This window comes from Lynx rufus, unplaced genomic scaffold (assembly GCF_022079265.1).
Source record: "Lynx rufus isolate CCGP_SWC_20201006 ecotype Redwood Valley unplaced genomic scaffold, mLynRuf1.p SCAF_8, whole genome shotgun sequence".
Taxonomy (NCBI): domain Eukaryota; kingdom Metazoa; phylum Chordata; class Mammalia; order Carnivora; family Felidae; genus Lynx; species Lynx rufus.
The window spans coordinates 45,592,185-45,613,955 of record NW_025814896.1 but is presented as its reverse complement, the minus strand read 5'-3'; the positions used below and the strand labels follow the sequence as shown (position 1 = coordinate 45,613,955).

The 21,771-nt window shown below is 36.7% G+C and overlaps 1 protein-coding gene across 2 annotated transcripts in view; it reads left to right on the top strand.

Moving 5' to 3' along the window:
• Positions 1–21,771, top strand: part of RALGAPA2 (Ral GTPase activating protein catalytic subunit alpha 2) — a 329,438-nt gene that overhangs the window by 134,548 nt on the left and 173,119 nt on the right. The window contains exons 18-23 of one of the 2 annotated variants that reach the window (XM_047068562.1): positions 1,316–1,413; positions 6,260–6,332; positions 7,769–7,945; positions 18,270–18,463; positions 19,320–19,418; positions 19,657–19,812. In XM_047068562.1, the coding sequence (XP_046924518.1) occupies positions 1,316–1,413; positions 6,260–6,332; positions 7,769–7,945; positions 18,270–18,463; positions 19,320–19,418; positions 19,657–19,812 (797 nt within the window). Of the gene's footprint in view, positions 1–1,315; positions 1,414–6,259; positions 6,351–7,768; positions 7,946–18,269; positions 18,464–19,319; positions 19,419–19,656; positions 19,813–21,771 lie in introns of both variants that reach the window. The other variant, XM_047068561.1, reaches the window with a different exon arrangement.

Here is a 21,771-nt window from a genome sequence, read left to right as displayed (position 1 = left end):
CGGATCCTTAACGATCTGAGCCACCCGGGTGCCCCTAGGTGCACCTCTTTTAAGAGTAGCCTGTTTGGGGACTAGAGAGAAGTCCAGTGGTGGCTGGAGTAGGTGGGAAGCAGAGAATGTCACACCACAGGGTCCGGGCGAGCGGCAGAGTTAAGTAGGAGGCAGGGTAGGGGCATGCAAGAAAGGGTCTTGTGAGGAGAGCCATAAAAGTTGACAGTGAGAATGGAGGGCTGGCTGGACTTGTGAAAAAGTTTATTAGCAGCCTGTGAACTCTGCTGAGGCTGAAAATAAGCACTGCTGATGGCATCCATCTACACAGTGTCTCTGACACCTTCCAGCAAAGCAGAGAGGCAGATGGTCAGATCTGTAAACAATGAATGATGTGTTTTACAGGGAAAGTGCATGTTTCAGTTGTGTCTGGTGGCAGTGAATATGCTTATTATTTAGTTTTAGTTTCATCAGTTAAGTAAGAGATAAACCATCTTGTTTATCAACAGGTTATCTCGTAGCCTCATCAAAATAGGGAAGTATTCCCTCTTAGAAATTTTCTTGAAGTAAGAAGATACACTAAAATAATTTGAGAAATGTATTGTCTGAAAGATTTTCTGTTCTCTGAAAGGTTTGGTATAAGACTGTTTTAAATTTTTTTTTCCCCTTAAATATTTGGTAGAATTCACCAGTTGCCTGGAATTTTCCTCTAGGAGGATTTCAAAAAAATATTCACATTTTTAAATCATTTTAAGACCATTAAAATTTTCCTTTTCCTGTTTTGATTCAGATAAGTTGTGGTTTTTCAGGAATTTGTTCAGTTCATGTAATCTTTTCAAATTTATTGGCCCCAGATTATTCATAAGACCCTCTTATGATCATTTTAGTGTTTATAGGCTATGTGGTGATATTCCCTTTTTTATCACTGATACTGATAAGTTCATGCTTTCTCTCGTCAGTCTTTATTCTTGAGCAATACTGAACCACCTTCCTGCTCTATTTTCCTGTCAGCTCACCTGGCAAACTCAGGCAGCTTTCCTCTGAGATCCCATTCTCAAGGCCCCTAGGAGAGTCTTGTTACCTTCCCCTGTGCTGGCATAATGTGCTAGGTGGACCTATTGGCTGCACTCAATGCAGTCTCTTAAAAGCTATCTGTGGGTCAAAGATTCTATAGGGTAGACTTGACTCATAGACTATCAGTTTGCCAGATCGTAACTCCTATTTTTACATATCTTAGGATATCTAAATTTGATTACTTACATGTAAATTTTTTTCTCCAATTTTATCATCTAAAATATTTTGTTAATTTTTTCCCCAAAATCTCTAGGTCAAAAGGTAGAAAATATACAGACTTTGAGTTCTGCAGAGTCCAAGCCTATTCAAGAAAATAAAGGATATGTGAAGAAAGAACATGAAGGAATAACAGTAAGATATTTTCAAACTATATCAGTTTGTAATTAAAAATAAACATATAAATTATTGGCATAATAAATACGCTTATGTGGCAGTTCTTTTAAAACATTTCTCCATTTAGATGTGTTATTGCCCTGAACAACCCTGAGAGCTCTTAAAGGCTTTCTTACTTTCTGTGTAAAATTATAGTCACACTACAAAAATAGAAAAAAAAATTAGCATGAAAATGGAATTTACCTTCTGGTCAGTACCTGGCATTCTATATTTTTAAGCAGGTATCCTTGCCTGTCAGACGTATATTCAGATTCCCTGTTCCTGAAACTGCTTTAGGTAGCATGTTCCACCTGACATGAGTTGCTAGATAAGTGATTTTTTTTTTTGCAAAGATCAGTTATGATTTCTTTTTTAGAAAAATGTAAAATAGCATTTATCTCTTTAGACTGAATATAAAGTATAAAGAAGAAAAACTAAAAAGTAGCCCACATTTCATGCATGCACATGACTCCTGCTTAGTCATTCTTTAAAAATATGTAGATATATATTTATAGAAAACTCAAACATAACAGAAAGGTGCACAATAAACAGAGAAAATCTCTCTCTAGTCCTCCCTGCCTAGAAGATAACCAGTGTTAAAATTTTCTGTCTTTATTTTTAAAGGGCATGTATCTTTTTATATATGTTTATTTATACTTGTATATATGTCATATATACATAAACATGCATATGTTTATGTATACTTATATACTAATAAATATATGTTCTGTATATACCTGCATGTGTATTTTGACAATATATGTATATTTCATACATATATGTATGTTTCAATAATCAAATAAATACCTATATGCCCACAACCCAGTTTAAGAACTAGAATTTTTCAAGTGCTGTTGCTTTGGCCTATATATGTTCCTTCCTTGTCCCCTCAGAGAATGTTATATTGGCTTTGTGTTTATCATGTCCTTGCTTTGCTCTATAGTTTTGTTCTATATGTATGTATTTCCACATTATATTCTTTAGTGTTCCTTATTTATAAACTTTATTAAGTGATTTTATTGCTTTTGTTCACTCACATATTTCTAAGATTTATCAACACTGTGGCGTGTAGCCTAAGTTTTCTCTACCATATGACACTCCATTGTGAATATGTCACAACTTATTTTTTCATTCTCTTGTTGATGGATAGTTAGATTGTTTCATCTTTTTTTTATTAATGAAAAATGTAGCTATGTGCACTCTTGTATATGTTTCAAGATCTACATGTTTGAGATTTTTCTTTATGGTGACTATCTAGGCATGGGATTAATGAGACATAAAGTAGAAGAATATTCTTTACAAGAGACTGTATGTTTTCCAAAGTGATTACACCACTTATATTTCTGCCAACAATGTGTTGAGTTCCCATTCATCCACATTTTTGTCAATACTTGCTATTGTCAGATTGTGAGTTAGGTGGATGAAAATGGGAATTCATTTTATTTTGCATTTTTCAGATTACTAATAAAGTTTAAAATATTTCCACATGTTGATTGACCATGTGTGTTTCATGTGACGTCTTTGACATTTTCTTACTGATTTTTTTTTTCTTTTTCTCTCTTATTTGTACTAATTCTTTATATAGTCTGAAGAGTAATCCTATTTTGGTTATGTTTCTAGAAAATATTTTTTTCCAGTGTGTGGTTTATATTTTCACTCTCTCAATGGTGTCTTGATGAACAGAAGTTCTTAATTTTGGTATTTTTGATTATTATATTTATAGTTAGGTTTATGAAATATTAAAATGCCAACTCTACAAGGATAAGAATATTTAAGTGTTTCAGTTTTGCTGTACACATTTAAGTCTTTTATCTATCTTGAATTGATTCTTATTTATGGAGGTAGGGATCTAATTTTATTTTATTTTTTCCCACATGGATAACCACTTGTCCTTGGTCCCATTTATTGAATTCATCTTTCCTTCATTGATTTGAAATGATACCTCTCTCTCATATATACTTATCTTCACTGATTGGTAACTTTGTGTTTTTGGCCAGTAGTACAACATCTTAATTACTGTAGTTCCTCCACTTCTTTATCCCTTCCCCCCACCTTCTATTGGAAGCTATTTTTTTACTATCTTTTGTCTTTCATTGTTGTTTTTGAGAGTTCTGTCCATTCTGTTTAGTTGTCATTCCTTGCTATTCTTTGTCCTTGCCCTTCAGTTTTCTTGCATTATATTTAGGTGCATTTTCTTTTGGTTTATACATTTGTCCTTCTTTGTATACGCTATCTGCCATGCATCTTGTTCTTCCATTGTTTCTGGAAAATTCTTGGTAGTCATTTCTTCAAATATTGCCTCTTGTTTGTTCTTTCAGCTCTTTTTTTCTGGAATTTTGAGTAGAAATATATTTAGACTTTCTCATTCTGTCTTCCACGTTCTTATGTCTCTTTTCACATTTGCCACTCTTCTTGGCCCTCTGGTACATTCTGGGTGATTCATTAGATCTGTTTTTCAGATCTTTGTTTTTTCATATGGAGTTGGCTATGTAATACTTCCACTGAGTTTTTTAGTTCAACAATGATAACTTTTGCTTCTGAAAGTTCAGGTTAATTCTTTTCAAACATTCTTGTAATTTCTAATAATTTCTTGTTGCTTGCTCCTTTTTGTGATTGCTCATTTTTGTGATTTCCATCTTTTATGTCTTTAAAATAGTCACAAATTACAATTCTAAATTCTTTTTCTGATTGTCTGAAGTCCTTGCGGGGAGGGGCGGGTAGGAGTGGGGTCTAAATCTAGTATTTGTTGTTTCTGAGACTCTTGTACATGATTATTTATTTCCTTGGGTATTCAGTGATCTTTGATTATGAGTTCCTAGCTGATGGATCTTAATCTACAGGAAATCTGGATGTCTGAAGTGATGGAGTTTCACCAGGACAATGTGCATTTGTTTCTTCCAAGAGCCAATGAGTGCTCCTTTAATCCTGGAATCTCAGTCCTTTTGCCACTGGCAGTGGCAATAGTAGATTTACCCTTATGGCAGCCCTGTTTTCACTGCTCTGGTTTCTACTCACTTTGTGGGGGGAGTATGGATCACTGGGAGATTTATTCTACTTCCCTGTGAGCCTGAAATTCTTACATAAAATCTATTTCTATAGCTGGAGGAAATTCCAAACATCTTTCATATAGTCAGAACCACCCACATTCTGCTTTTTAGTTGAGGAAGGATCCTGGGTATATTTCTGTTATCACATTAGGTATATATCATCCTTCTTTAAGGCTGGGTAGTATTTTTTTTCATGTACTGTTAGTCTTCTAGATATTTCATCCATGACCTACTTCTGTGCTTTAGCTTAATAATTGTCCTGTCTTTTAATTGTATATCTCAGCCCCTCCTTTTCATTTGTTTGCTTGTTTAATATTTTTCCCTTTAGTTGGCTCATTGAACCCTAGGTTTCTTACACACTTTGCACTGGAGGACCTTAAATTCACATCTTCATTCTTGACTTAATCCTCTATTTCACTCCTAGATTTTTATTGCCCACTTACGGTACATTTGCTTTGGATATTTAGCCTAAATATGAAAATTAAAACATCAGAAATCTTCTCAAGTTCCTTTATCCTTATGCTTCCTTCTTTCCTCCCTCCCTCCCTCCCTTCCTTCCTTCATCACCATCATTCCTATGGTTCCCTAGGTTCATATCCTTTTGTGATTTAATTTTCCTCCACTCCCATATACAGGTCTCGTATAAGCTCTTGTCTGTCATTCTACAGCATTTTCTTATTTATCTTTTCTTCTCCTTTTCCACCATCAAAAGCCTTATCATCTCATTCCTTATTCAGTCTAACAGTTCATAGCGGTTTTCTTCTTAATTTTAATATATCCCACAGATGACTACTAGACTTATCTTTCTAGTTGAATTTTTAATCACAGTAAACTATTATCTGGAACATACAGTTGCTTGTTTTGTCAATATTGGGTTGAAATTTGTAAGCCTGATGTTGAAGGCCCACTGGCAGCTACCTCTTTTAGAAGGTGGTCTGCGTTTTCTTCTTAACATTTTCCTTCTTCGCCTGACTGCCTTGCATGGCCTGCTATAATCAGCTTCTTTTCCTGCACATAGAACTTGCTGATTACCACTCAGTGCTTCCTGCCTTGAATCCCCTCCTGCCTTCTCTCTACCACTTCATGTCTGTTGCCTTCTTGAACAGCTGTCCTGTAACTGTGAGCCGATTAAGGTAACACTTTACTCTGCATACCTTTTAGAGAGAGTTTGCTTGCACATTTTGCTTATGTACACTGTGATCATTATGTGTAATGTGTATGTTTTGTCTCTCCAAGCAAGTTATAAATTTTAGAGGATGCAGATTGCCTCCAAATCTTTTAGTCGTCTCTATTTAACACAAGGTTTAGGTGTTGAGGCGGTGCTCAGGAAAGTCTGTTGCATATTTCACAAAGAGGCACTGAGTGACTTTTAGATGCCTAGATAGAAATTACACATTCCCGGCTTGCACACTCACCATTCCTGGGTAACTTAGGCCCTCTGCAAATTGGCTTCATTATGTATGTGTGCTCAAGCAGAAGTGCAAATAAAACTTTAAAAATAAATTATTTCCATATAATTTGGCATCCCTTCTCGGTAGATCAATTTAATTGGATGTCACTTGACAAAGAAGAAGCCAAAAATTTCAGATCTTGAGTAATTTTATAATTCAATTATAGTAATTTGTGAACACATATCCTTCAAGTGGAAAACATCATTCAATTTTTTGTTGCTGTTATTATTGTTTGTTTCTTTTTCTTTATAAATGTGGACTAGAAACTTAGTCTTGTAAAAATTAGAACTTTCCTGTAACAAATGCAATATTTCTTTTTGTCTGAAGATCTTAGTCAGAAGAAGCAGCAGCCCTGCTGAATTGGATTTAAAAGATGATTTGCAGCAGACACAAGGAAAATGTAAGGAAAGACAGAAGAGTAAGTTCCAGGAAATGTGGTCTGTGTTCGTCCCACTTAAGAGTGGATCTATTTTGTTCTCTTATAACTTGTATCTTATCCTCTGAAGAGTCACGGTTGTGAATTGGGACATTTTTATTCCTGGAATCCCAGGATTGATGGGTGGTTAGTCGACACATACAGTAAACCAGGTCCAGTCCATTATGTGTGCCTTAGAGGCCTGTCCTTCCACCCCAGGTCTTTCTCCAGGTAAGAGGCACAACCAAGGTCAATGGCTGGGTGAGCAAACAAACCCAGAAGGAAAACTGGTCTTCTCCAGAAAGTTCCCACAGGCTAGGAACAAAAAGCTTCAGAAGCACATTGAAATCAGTGGTATAAGTATTTGAAATTTGATTCAAATCCTTGGATATATTATATATTGTAAACTGTGGCCCTAATACTTTGCTTCCATGAAGTCAGGTACCTGGCCATGCCCTTCTCAGATTGCATAACAGGCAGTTCCTGCAAATCGAGGCTGGTTTTGGTAGAGGCAGAGGAGCTCCTCTTAGGCTCCACCTTCAGACCCTGTGGGCTTGGAGTTCTGTGGCAGATGAACTTAGGGACCTAACAGGTTGGTTTCTGGGGCAACTTTCAGTTTATCTGGTGGCTGGGACAACTTGTAGTTCTGGCAAGTGAAGGAAGGACAACAAATCCCAAGCAACAAGGCTGAGGGATGGTCAGCAGCAAATACAAAGAACAGACAGAAGAGTAGGCAGACAGGAAGGGTAGACACATAAAACTGTTATGAAGTAGACAGGAGACTTGGAGGAGTAGACTGTCTAGGTCTGTTTTGTGTCAGACTAAATAGCTCTATACGGCTTAATAGCCTTTGAAAGCATCATTGTATGATGACAAATTAAAACTTTTTAGTGTTTAAAGGGGAGAAAATTTCTTTTGGAGAAAATCTTTTGCAGTTGGACACTTCATCCCTCAGTGAGTGTGGGTGATTGACTCTGGGTTTAGGACTAAATATTGAGCTCAATGTATAAAGCATCCTTAGACTCTTACAGCTAGGAGAATAATCTTGCATTCATGGTGAAATGAATTCCCACCTTCTTCCTCCACTCACTCCTATTTTGTAGCTGTGTATATTGCAATAGAAAGCTAAGGACCTGATATAATCTTTTGGGTATATGGGATAACTGAATTAAAGACTTCCTTGAAAAGAATGTCACTTCATGTGACATGTTACATTCATGGAGCTTGTAATGACTATCAATGCCCTGTACCTGGGAGGTTTGTTTTGTTGGCAAAGATCCCTACAGAGTCACCTTTTGAGCCCCTATCCCCTGAAAGATTCCTGCTGCGTCAACTGTTTAGTTACTTGCATGTTAGTAATCGGGAGCATTCTGATTTCCAGCAATTTGTTATTTCAGACTTCGGTTCTTCTGTTGTGCCAGGTGAAAGTGTCAGCAGTGACACAGCTCTGGGCTATAACAACGAGGCAGAGCTGTCCATGAGCCCATGGCCAACCTGTGACGAGGACCCGGAACTGAGCACTCCCACAGATGTTGTGACTGACTCTGATGCCCGCCACTGGTTACAACTGAGTCCCACCGATGCTTCAAACTTAACAGGTAACTGCATCTTTGAAAGGCATCAGTGTTACCAATTGGGAATCCCAGAGTTTCCCAGTAGCAAGAATTCTAGGGATCCTTTAGCACAATGATGATGGGGTGCTACCTCCAACCAAATTGGTGTAGTAGCCCCAACCACCTGTTCCTAATCAGTCATGAATTCTCAGAGTCCTACGTGGACCTCTCCACATTCTAAGACATTGGCCAGATAAGGGAGGGAGCAAGCCATGTTGAACCACTGTCCATCATGAGAGGAAGTGGTGATATTCATGCCAAGCCTTTGCCATCCCTGACCACATTTGCTTTACTCTGGAAACAGAGAAGAGTAATTTATCCAACTCACATGTATCATAAATACAGAATAAGTTAAAGAGTTTGAATAGCTTATTGATTAATATTTTCTTTAAGTTTTACAATAAAATATTTGACATATAAGATAAGCTGCGACATATTTGTAAGTTATGGCCCATAGTACTAAAATGATCACCAGTGAATCTCCTACCCAACTTAAGAAATAGAATGGCTCCCACACCAGTGAAGTTCCCTATAGGCCTTTCTCAAGTCATTTCCCTTCTCTCATCAGCCTGTCAGCCTATCCCCAATTTTTTCAGTAATAATTTCCTAGATTTCTTTATAGTTTTGCCACATGTATCTGTGTCCTCAAATAATGTACCATTTAGTTTAAATTTTAAGACTTTAAAAAATGATATCATAATCTGTATTTTTTGCTACTTTTTCCCCCAGAGTATTATATTTTTAAGATTCATGAATGGACTACAGAGGCAAACTTTCTGGTCTGCATCCAGGTTCTGCCAAAGAATTTCTGTGTGGCCTTGAGAAAGTTAACCTCTCTATCAATTTCTTTTTTGTAAAATGTGGGTAGTAATAGTCCCCAGTATAGGGTTGTTGGAGGAATAAATGTGTGAACACGTAAGTCAAGTGCACAGAACAGTGCATATGGAAGTGCTCTGCAGTTTTAGCTATACACATGCACATACACACACACACACACACACACTGACACAAAGTCCTTCCTGGTCCACCATATTCATGCTTATGGGCAGATATCTCTTAGGAAAACAACAACAAACTAGAAAGCACAAACTGAGTAAAAAGTATTATTAAAATGTTAAAAATCATTATTTTTTGTTTTATTTTATTTTAAGAGAGAGAGAGAGCACATGCACATACGAGGTGGGGAGGAGAAGTGAAAGGGAGAGAGAAAATCCCAAGCAGCTCTGTGCTATCACCATGATGATGGGCTTGATCCCAGGAACCATGAGATCATGACCTGAGTTGAAATCAAGAGTCAGCCACTTAACTGACCGAGCCACCCAGGTGCCCTGAAAATGCTAAAAATCATTTATTAATGATAAATAAAGGCTTAAATTTTACCTTAGTTTTTTTTTAACCAAGCGAACTTTGGTTTTCATTAATTATGATATAAAATTTAATGAATCTCTAATGATTTTGGAAATTGCTGATGGAGTTACATCAAAACTTCTTAAAATTTGCATAGAAAAATGGTGTTGAATAAAATCTTTTATCTATGAGAGAGGTAAGACTAAGAAGTAAGAACTTAATGTGTATTTAATGTGTGTATTTTAATTTAGATTAGATTCGTGAACAAAGAAAAACAAACCATTTAGCTATAAGTGAATAATGCATTGCCTTATAATCCTTCAGTGCTGTCCTTAAAAGACAGGAAACATCTTTGATCTATGTATTCAAATCTGCCAGTGGTTAGAATAGCCTTGCAGAGTCAGTGAGAAAATGATTGGCAAAATCATGTGTTTAGTTTCATAAATTATTGGGTAGCAATTTGTGCTTCTCAAATTTTTGATTCTTTTAAAAATGATTTACAATTCTTTATATGTATAATGACATAGAGATACATGTAATGATTTTAAATAATAATACCGTAAATTTATAAAGTATTTAACAATTTACAAAGAACTTTGAGGCATCCTTTCTGATTCTTTATTGTAAGCAGGCCAAGTCTTCTCAATTCTGTTTTAGAAATGGAGAAACTGAGACCCAGAGAAAATATATTGTCTAGCTAAACTAATTACCACAGCTGGAACTGGCTTCCAAAGTGTTTTGCATTTAGTGCAGTGCTGTCTACTCCTCTCTACTGCATTGCTGTTAAAATTACAATTGCAACACCCTTTAAACTATTTGAGAATTATTTATGCATGTATGGAATAAATGGTTTCTTTGGGTCCAATATACAGATTATTCAAGGGAAATCATCAGCGTGGTACTGTGAAAGGTAATAGTAAATTTTCAGTAAGTTGAATTTACTAAAACAAGAACTAGTTTTAATTATTTTTATTGAAAAGAAAGAAAATTGGGTGCTTACTTCTTTTGTCTGTCCTTTGGAAAGATTAGTTTTGATCCTACTTCAGAGTATGCATGGGACAGGTCAATTTAATAAACTTGTGTGAGGTAATTTCATATGATGCACTCTATGTTGTGATTAACTCCTCCAAATACTTAGTTCTTCTTTGAAATACTAATATAGAGAATCGGTACACTCAGTTCAATAGTTCATCTTGTCATCTGTGAAAAGGACAAACTGTAATATGATAAGGTTTAAGGATTATCACAGCTCTGAATTTAACTTTCTGTTCTTAAGAGAACAATTTCTTCATAAATGTACAAAATAAAATTCATGTTAGCCTGATCTTCAGGACATGCAGAGAATGATCAAACAATTTGAGTGTATCTTTGTTTCTTGTTGAATAATCCTACCAATTACCAAATGTTTAGGATAACAAACTGCTTCTAAAACCTTGAACTCCATCACTAGCAGGTTAACAATTTTATATTTCTTTTCTCATTTACATTATTACACATTTGCTGAAAATAACAGCTAAGTTTATTGTTCATTGAAAATGTTGTGAAAGAAGTTATTTATATTCACAGGTTCCTAGAAATAGGGCTATGGCATGACATGTGGGCGCATCCAAACAATCATGGGATTGGTTGCTTACCTTCTAAATTCTTTAAAATGAATAATGTATGTCCGTGAAGCAGATGAGGAAGAAGAGGGGAGTCAGGCCATAGTGGTGGTCAACTGAATGCCAACCGGCTACTTCTCTACTTTTCATCATCAGAATCCAGGCCTGATTTTTCTGGTTTCAGAATGAAGGTGTTTCAGTTGAGCCTTCGGGTTTGTGCCTTTTGTTTAGTTTTCAAATTGAAAGGGAAATTTATTTCCAAAGCACCAGCAATGTTTCGTCAACATTCTACCAAGTCTACATAAAATTGCAGCCATGTGAAATCTCCATCTGGTCATAAGTGCCTGTTTTACCAATTACCAAGACATTTCATGACTAAAATCCTTTGCGTATTTGAACAGTTCTATACTTTAGATTTCTCTGTTAAAATCATGTGTGTTTGGAGAAAAATTATGATTTTATTGGTTTGCAAGACTTTCTACTTCAATAAAATGTTTTAAATGCCTTGTAGCATTTAGTAATAATGAAACAGAAAGATACTAGGCTAGTATGCTAGCTTGCTCATGAAAAAGAAAATAAACTAAGTACTTGGTATTTTTAGGGTGGCATGAAATTTTCTGAAATCTCTCAAATCCCCATTTTTAATTAAGTGCTGCTTCACTGAGGAACCATCTACATGTAAAATGTCAGCATCTGTTCTGTTACTTATGCCATGAGTGGAAGTAATTTTGGGCAAAAACATTTCAATTCATTTAAAAAAGTGACAATAATATTGAGCATGCAGTCCTTTCATATACTTCTAAAGGACTCAACATAACTTGATAATGTGATAAGGGGTGTTTCCTAGGACTTTTATCATTGAGGCCTAAATTTTTCTGAGAGCAAAGCAGTATTAAAACAGACATTCTACTTGGGATTCTTTCATAACTGAGAATCTATTAGTTGGCTGGTAGCAGGGAGGTACAGGTGACAAGGTACCTGGCCTACATTTCCTTGGAGTTGTTACTCAGCCAGAGTTCCAGTGTGATTGGAATGCTGGGAGCTGATCTCTCTTTGGATGGCTGCATTTTGGGTGGTGGTAGAGGATGAGACAAAGCTCGTAAATCATCTACCTAATCCCCTTACCTTTTTTTTTAATCCTCAAAGGATTAAAGGCATCATGACATTCTTTATGAGAAACATAAATGCCATATTATTTGTTCACTTGGGGGCTTATATTGATTTGTAAGTACTCATTAAGCCTTCAACATAACTTCTCAGACTGACAGATGTACTTATTTTACTGATTAAACATTAGGAAGGTGAGTGTCTCTTCTGAGGTTTTGTAAACATTCGAGAACCTAGAAGGTCTGTCATTAGGCTTTTGCTATCTCTGCTTTCTTTCAGGTATAGTATGTAGGAATTCCAGCTTGGACTATATCTGCTCATTACAATGTCTCTCTTTAACTGATTATATGATTCCTCTGTAAGAAATACAGATATGTTTTTCTTTAAGAAGGAACAGTGCTTCTGTGTTTTGGAAGGCCCTTGCATGACACTATGTGCCATCATTATTAAATCCTTTGTTTCAGTGTCTTGGGATCGTTCCATAGCTAATATAATAAGCTCTCAGCAGCTGTCATGGGTGTAGTGTTGGAAGGATACAGAACTGTTCTTAGATCTGCCCCGGCTCCTTGTCAGTTTCACTCCTCCTTGCTCCTTTTGGCCAGCTTGTCATTTCTCTACTTGAGTTCCTCACATCCATATATTGTACTTCCATTTCTTTGATTAGGCCTTAAAACACCAGCAACATATATACTCAAAATGACACCCAGTGGGGGGTTAATTGCCTAGAAATCAGTCTGTCTTCATTTGTGTGGGGTAAGCAGTAGAACTTGGGGATGATTATGTTAATGAAAAGTGTAATAAGACAATAGAAAAAGAGGATTAGTGGTGGAGGCAAGACACAGCTCTTAAAACTCCCTCCAAAGGTTCAAAAGCAAAGCAAAGCAGGACTCCTGGCTGACTCTTATCTCAGGGTTGTGAGTTCCAGCCCCACACCGGGTGTAGAGATTGCTTAAACAAACAAGAAAACTTAAAAAAAAAAAAAAAAAAAAAAAAAAGAAGAAGAAGAAGAAGCAAAGCAAAAGCAACTTCAACAGGAAGCTGAAAGTAAGATATTAGAAATAGAATCAAATCAGCAACTACAATAAATATAAACCATATAAACTTGCAGTTGAAATCAGAAACTCATGGAATCAGAAATCTCGTTTACATTGAAGAACTAAAGCCGAGCCATATGATGTTTACCAGAGGTAACCCTAATTGTGTTCAGGAAGACCGTAAGTAAGTACATACATTGGTAGCTGGGAAGAAAGATCACTGAGCTAAACTAAATATATGTCAGTTACATAAACTTTAAAGCAGAAATCACTTATCAGTGACAGTAGCTCTGAATTTATATGAACTTCATAGCTCTGACAATAGCTCTGAATTTATATGAACTTCATAGCCTCCAGATATATGAAGCAAAATTTGACAGAATTACAAGGAACTACTAATAAAACCATAATCATAGTGGGAAATTTTAATGTGAGTTCTTATTAATTGATCAGTCAAGCAGAAAAATATTGGAATAGAGAAGATGTACACAATACAATTTATCCTGATTGAATGGATATATATAAAAAACTTTGAACTTCAAAATACGTGTGATTTTTAAAAGCACATGGAACATTTACAGAAATTGACCAATTAGATCATTAAGTCTCAACACATGTCCATACTTTGAAACTATACCACATCCTGTGAATATGATGAAATAAAGAACAAAATTAAGAGACTAAAAACTGCACCCCAAATAAATTAAGTCCAAAAGAAACTGTGAATTAGAAAATACCTCAAACAGAACTACAGTGAAAGTTACATACCACAATGTCTAGATTGTAACTGAAGAGTTATATGAAGGAAAATATATGGCCTTAGGTGTGTATATTAGAAGAGAAAATTGTTGGGGTGCCTGAGTGGCTCAGTCAGTTAAGTGTCTGACTCTTGATTTTGGCTCAGGTCATGATCTCATAGGTTTGTGGAATCAAACACTGACAGGATGGAGCCTCCTTAGGATTCTCTCCCTCTCTCTCTCTGCCCCTCCCCTCCTCATGTGTTTTCTCTCTCTCTCTCTCTCTCTCTCTCTCTCAAAAGACAAAAAAAGAAAATTATTGATCTATGTGTTCTATTAAAAAAATTAGGAAAAAAATGGCAGAATAGTATATAGAAGTTAATAAAAATGAACTAAGAAAGTTAAGAGAATGCACATATATACTAGAAAGCAGTGAAGATGATCAAAAACAACTCTTCAAAAGCAGTAATAAAATAGACAAGTAGGCAGGATTAATTGAGGAAAAAATAATGAGGGTAAAAAGGAACAGAACTACAAAAACAATGTAAGCTTTAAAAAATAATACAGTAGGTTAATTTGAATAGATTTATAAAAATAAAGGACAATTCCCAGTTTTACTGAAGCTTCAACTAAAAGAGAAGCTATCTTTTCCTGTTGCAGAGATTAGAAAGAAAAAAAAGCTCCCAAAATTGTTATTTACCTTGTGACACCTTGACAGTAAAACCAGACAAAATGAGTATTGAAAAAGGAAAGTTAGAGTCTGTCTCAGTTAAAAGCATATAAATGAAAATCCTATGGGGTACCTGGGTGGCTCAGTTGGTTAAGCATTTGACTCTTGGTTTTGGCTCAGGTCATGATCTCACAGCTTCATGAGTTTGAGCTCCGAGTCAGGCTCTGTACTGGCAGCATGGAGCTTGCCTGGGATTCATTCTCTCTCTCTCTCTCTCTCTCTCTCTCTCTCTCCCTCTCTCTGCCCCTCCCCCACTTGCACTGTTTCTCTCAAAATAAACTTAAATTTTTGTAAACAAAAATCCTAAAAAAAGCATTAGCAAATGAAATCCAAGAATATTAGGAAAAGATCATACATACATCAGAGCTAAGAGAAGTTCACTTCAGAAATGCAAAAGCAAATAATAACAATGATGCAAAAGGAAGGTCTATCATGAGAAAGACAGCAGACAAATCCCAACTGAAAAACATTCTACTAAATACCTGATCAGTTCTCCTCAAAACAGTTAAGGTCATCAAAAACAAGGACATGGCCAAGAGAAGGTGAAAGAAACATGACAATTAAATGTAATGTGGTATCCTGCATGGAATCTGGGAACATAAAAATTAATAAAAGACATTAGGTTAAAAACCAAAGAGGTCTAAATAAAGTATGGACTTGATATAATAATGTTTCAATATTGGTCTATTAATTATAGTAGATGTACCATACTTACATAAGGTGTGAGCAATGGGGGATGTCAAATTAGACATTTGTCTAATGTTAAGTTAGACATAAATCCACAAGGACAGGGACGGCAGGAAAAAAGGCAGTAGTAACCAACTTTTAAAAGTTGTAACAGATGACACATGGCCAAGGCATCAGCAGACCTGAGGGCACTGAATCCTGTGTTGGTACTGGGGAGAGCCACGAAGCAAGCTGACTGCAGTTATTGTAGATTTCCTAAAAGGGTTAAAAAATTGTCCATATGAGGTAGATATAGAAGTAGGAGGTAATGGTGGGGCTAAAAACAGGCAGACTGTTTGGAAGTCTATTTAAGAAGTAGTTAGAACTTCATCCCAGAAGAAGAAGCAAATAAATTGGGAGGTTTCTCGCCTGGAGTCACCAATAAACAGCTAAGTGTAGAGGTGCTGTCTTGAAAACAAAGGAACTGAGGAATAATTTGCATACTCTCTGAGCAGTAGAGAGTCTTTTTCCTAGAATTTGGGTTCTAGGAATAAAAGCCACAAAGAAAATGTATGTCTGAGGTTTTCTGAGAACATGGTGAAACTCTCCAAAGATAATGCCTGTGCACTATGCTTCCATTCAGCTTTTTGTGGACCATTCTTAAATATGAGCAGATAGCCAAGGATCCCCAACCATTTGAAAAAGATATCTAATATGAAAACACAAGACAAATATAAGAATATGGGATGAAGTAGGGGCGCCTGGATGGCTCCTTCGGTTGAGTGTCCGACTTTGGCTCAGGTCATGATCTCACAGTTCGTTAGCTCAAGCCCCGCGTCAGGCTCTGTGGTGACAGCTCAGAGCCTGGAGCCTGCGTTGCATTCTGTGTCTCCCTCTCTCTCTCTCTCTCTCCCTCTCTCTCTCTCTCTCTCTGCCCCTCCCCTGCTCATGCTCTGTCTCTCTCAAAAATGAATAAACTTAAAAAAATTATTAGAAAAAAAGAATATGGGATGAAGTAGAATGGAGAAGATCTTAAAAGGAGTCTGAAAAAAGTCTATTTAACCCATCCCCCCCAAACAGATTAAGAGTACACTTATCTTAATGAACACTGAGTAATGTATAGAATTCTTGAAATCATTATATTGTACACTTAAAACATATTAATATAACACTATAAATTTTTTTCACCTTAGAGTTTTAAAAAAAAGAGCCTGGGAAGAAATAAAATTTTAAAAAGCTATTAATATCTTCATGAGGTAAGAATATACTGTATCCATGAAAGAAGGACCAAGAGTATAAAAATAGACTGAAAACAAGAAAGATCTTTTGGATATTGAAAATATGAACAGAGGGGCACCTGGGTGGCTCAGTTGGTTGAGCATCTGACTCTTGATTTCGGCCCAGGTCATGATCTGAGAGTCATGGGATCAAGCCCCATGTGAGGCTCCATGCTGATAATGTAGCCTGCTTAAGATTTTCCCTCTCTCTCCTTCTACCCCTCTCCCCTGCTCTTGCTCTAAATTAAAAATAAAATAAAATAGAAATATGGCAGCAGAAATAAAATCAAATCAGTGGAAGTCAATACAATACCTGGATATTGTAGTCAAAAGGACCTAATGAATTGGCAAACACAGTGGCTGAAAATAGACCAGGTGACACCAGGAGGCTTCAGAACACTAGGTACAAAGAGGATACAAATTTTGCCAACTTAATAACTTTCCATAAAATAATTTCAAGCCTCAGAATACTGCTTGCTGACTTTAAAATCACAAAGGAGTGGCACCTGGGTAGCTCAGTCAGTTGGGCAACCAACTTCAGCTCAGGTCATGATCTCATGGTCTGTGGGTTTGGGCCCCACATTGGGCTCTGTGCTGACAGCTCAGAACTTGGAGCCCGCTTCAGATTCTGTGTCTCCCTCTCTCTCTGCCCCTCCCCTCTTGCTCTCTCTCTCTCTAAAATAAATAAACATTAAAAAAATTTAATAACAAATGAAAGTAAAAGAAATTGAAGCAAATCATTTCTATCACAGAATTCTATACCCAACCAAACTATGGACTACAAGTCAGGGAACAAACACTTAGAGATCTATAGGGACATGCCCCTTTCTCAAGCACCACTAGGAGATATGGCCCACTAAAAGGAAGAAATAAGCAAAGAAATACTGTCTGCCATTTTGTGATTCTGGTCTTACAAAATAGACTATAAACATACATTCACACAAACACTTATACACAAATGTTTATGGTAGCTTTATTATAATCATTGAAAACAGGAGGAAACTATCCAAATATCCTTCAATAGGTGAATGGATGAACAAACTATGGTATATTCATAAAATGGAAGATTAACCTGCAATTAGAAGCCCCCAAATGGATGAATCTCACATGCATTAAGCTAGGTGACGGCATCCACACCGCTACCCACACCACCCACTCACACTATTATTATACTGTAGGATTTATATGACATTCTAGAAAGGGCAAAACTCTAGGAAAAGAAAACAGCAGTGCTTGCGAGGGGCAAAGAATAAGGGGAGGGGACTCACTATAAAAGGGAACTTTTGGAGTGATGAGGCTGTTCCATATCTTAATTTTCATGGCAGTTTTTGGTGACAGTTACATGGTTGTATACACTCCTTAAAACTCCTTGAGTCTAAAAAGGGTAAAATTTATTGTAAACAAATTATACCCCAATAAGCCTGAGTTAATAACAGCCACTACAAATATCACCCCAGCATTGAGGCTGTCCCTCGCTACCTACTTTTCATGGCCCTGTTCCCTACCAATCCTGCTCAGGGTTCTCCTCCTTCCCCTCCTCTGCTGTATAAAACCTTTCACAGGATCTCCAGGAGCTTTTTTCTCATCTCTAGGTTGTTGCCCTTTTAGTTTGAAGAATGAAAAGTCACTTGACCTTTCTTTACTGATTCTGCTTTTCCATCCTTTGGAATCATCAGCCATTGCACACTTTTAATCTTTAATTATTTTACCCTGAATACGTAAATTGTCAAGCATCAGTGATTTGCACTGAAGAGAAAGGGCTGTAATGATGAAATCAAGATTGTGTTTACAGACATGTTTTCCTCCATAGATAGCAGTGAGTGCCTTGCAGATGACTGCAGTATAATTGCTGGAGGGAACCTTACCGGTTGGCACCCAGACTCTGCCGCTGTGTTATGGCGAAGAGTCCTGGGAATCCTCGGGGATGTGAATAATATCCAGTCCCCCAAGATTCATGCCAAAGTTTTTGGCCATCTCTATGAACTCTGGTACAAGCTAGCAAAGGTACGTCCTGCCACATTCCTTTTTGTTCTAAGAGGGGAAAATTGATTTATCATTTATCATTGATTTAACATCAAAGCCCTGTTGGCAGTCAACTACTGAATGTAATCTGGAACATATATTCGGTGTTTAGACAAAGTTGTTTGATTGTCACAGAATAAATAATAAATAACTTGTAGTTTAGTCATTTCATAAATGCAGAAGAGCTATTTCATTTAATGCATATGTATGTAGAATATTACTGTAAGATATTAAGGGGTAGGGTATTGAGTAGTTTTTGTTATTTTCTTGATAAAAGTGATACCAGTTTTATTGTACAGGATTTAAAAAATGTAGAAAAGTATGAATAAGAATATTTACATCACCGTTCCACAGAGATAACCAGTATAAATATATAGTTTTATTTCTGTGGATAAACATATTTTTTACAAAAGTAGAATCTTAGAGTACATACAGTTTTCATTCTGGGTTTTGATTATAATCTATGCTTTCCCCAGGTTATTAAGTTTTTTGGATTTTGTTCTTGTTTTTAGAAAATGTGATTCATATTTATACAGTATAACTTATTAGGCCATTCCTTATCATTTGGAGTTGAGGATGTTTTGAGGCATTAACACTCAAGGGAAAACAAAGCCCTAGTTTTGTATTAAATCTAAAACCATGTACAGTAAGTGAGACACATAATTTAAAATGGCAGTAGATCTCATGGTAGAAGAAAAACTTGTACATATTGTAGGTTTTCACTCAACATGTAGAAATTTAATGAGAAGTAGCTATTTGGCCATGGAACACAATATTGAAATATCATTGCGATAAACTATGTGTGGCCTTTCCTAAAATTCTCCTCTTTGTGAATTAGATACGGGATAATCTGGCAATAAGCCTGGATAACCAGTCTTCTCCGTCTCCACCGGTGCTGATCCCACCACTCAGAATGTTTGCATCATGGTTATTTAAGGCAAGTGGATATGTGTTTATTCCTTTATTGCAATTTCCTCTTCCTTTCTGAAATTGAGTTTAAAAAATGTAATTGGCCAAGACTGCACGTTTTGAAGACAAGCTGAATCTTACTAAAGCCACTAACTGCATCCTTCGTCTTCATAAACAACTCTTATGGAATACTAAGAAGTAAATGAAATGTCAAAATGCTCTGCATCTGGAGCTGATTAAATCTTTAAACCTCATCTCCTTGGCAGGCGACGACATTGCCAAACGAATATAAGGAAGGCAAACTGCAAGCCTACAGACTGATCTGCGCCATGATGACCAGACGCCAGGACGTTCTGCCAAACAGGGACTTCCTAGTGCATTTTTACCTTGTGATGCACCTGGGATTAACCAGTGAGGATCAGGTATTCTGTGACTCCCTTATCACTGTAGCCCACCAAGTGGAAAGTACATATCGCTTTTTGCAGGTTAAATTAGGGTGCATGAAAAGACATCAAACATGTTGAAATTTTCAGTAGTTTCAGCTCTTCTACACAACAACCACATTGGTCTTTCAAAAACATAAATCAGATTCTGTCACATTCCTGTTTCTTCTCTCCACTGACTTTGCATTACGCCAACCAAATTTGAACTTTATTCTGTGGCTTACATAGTGCTTCATGATTTAGCTTCAGCTTATGTTGTCAAATTCAAAAATGCTGTTTCAGCCACTTTTTGTTGGGGTTCTGCATTAGATATTATTTGAACAAAATCATTGTGATCATTTAAAAATGTTTGAAAACTATTATTTTAGTAGTTAGGATATTTTTGTGAAAGACCTCATGCGTAAATTAGGGGTCCTGACATTTCTTGATGAGGAGTCATTCTCATTTCTCCCAAAGGAATATGATTGGTGGGTTAAGTTGAAACAGAAAGGTCAGAGGAGTCAGTAGTGACAGCCCCTTCTGGTAGATCCTGGATGTGCAGGGTAGGAAGGATATGGCTAGTCCCACGCCTCCCTACCCCTGCCCATGGGCAGAGGGCAAGGAGGGGAGCAGGAACACCCAGAGTCCTGGTTCTCTGCCTGAATGTCAAGCAAGAGAGTGATATGACTGGTTTGTACTTCACAGAGATTATTCTGGACTCCTTCCAAGGATTATTCTGGAATCCGAATGGATTTGAAAATGTAACAGTGGTAGTGTAGAGTGGGAGGTTGGGCCTGGAGACAGATTAATTAGGAAGTGGTCAAACGAATATAGAACTTAAAAATGATGAGCAGTAAGATGATGGCACTGGGAGCAGGATACTGGAAGAGGAGAGATTTAAGCAATTTCAAAGCATTGAATGTTATCACTAGGTCTTCTTGAGCAATAAGAGGTATAGAGAATGTTTCAGCACTTACCCTTGAAATTGTAGCTACTCATCACTGAACTTGAATCACTCGTGAGCTATAAGCAGTCATCCTTTGTGTTTCTGTTTTATTCTTTGAAAGTATAATAGAGTCACACAGACCTTGATGATAAACTTAGGGTATGTGTTAAGAGGTCAGTCTCCTGAGTAGCCAGTTTTTCCTTGTTGCTTCAGAACGCGTTTCTTGAAGCTTCTCGACCCTTTAGCCCTATTTAAAACTCTCGAAATATATCCCTGATAACACCCTGGAGCTTTCATCATTGAGCTTTTATCTGAAGCAGTAACTGTACTGGTCTACTGGGTTGTCTTTGTCGTATCTGCCCTAGTTCCAACAATGCATGGAGGATATCCCTATATAATAGGCTGGACTTGCACCCACGGTCTCATTGATTTCCTAAATAAACGCAGAAATAGAGGTGCAAAAGTAGAGCCGTTTGTGTCCTGTGCTCAGATATCTGTAGCCATCATTGCAGATGGAAGCGTCTTTCACAGAATGACGTAGCTTCAGGTGGGTGGAAGATTGAGGTATATAAAAAAGGAAGAGAATTAACTCTCACGGATCATGACGAGATCCCTCAGTGACAGAAGAGACAAAAGCTTAGTTAACACAGTACTGTAAAGCAGTATTTTGCTAAGATTTTGCAGGGAGAAAAATTTACTTGGAAATAACAATCAACTGTAGAATTTTCTCAATTAATAAAAACAAATTAGAAGTCAGCAGCCAACACTGGGGTATTCCTGGAATGAGTTTTCTAGAAAGTAACATAAATGGATATAAATTTAGGATCATCTTTCTATTTTAAAGTCTATCAGAGTGGAAATGAAACGATCAAGTGAGAAGAAATAAGACTTTGAGAACTCAAAATATTATTTAAAAAATATGATTTTACAGGGAAGAAAAGGGAGTTTTCATATTTTATACTTAAAATCATTTTCCCATTTTAATATATGTCATGTTTTCAGTTGAGTTTGAT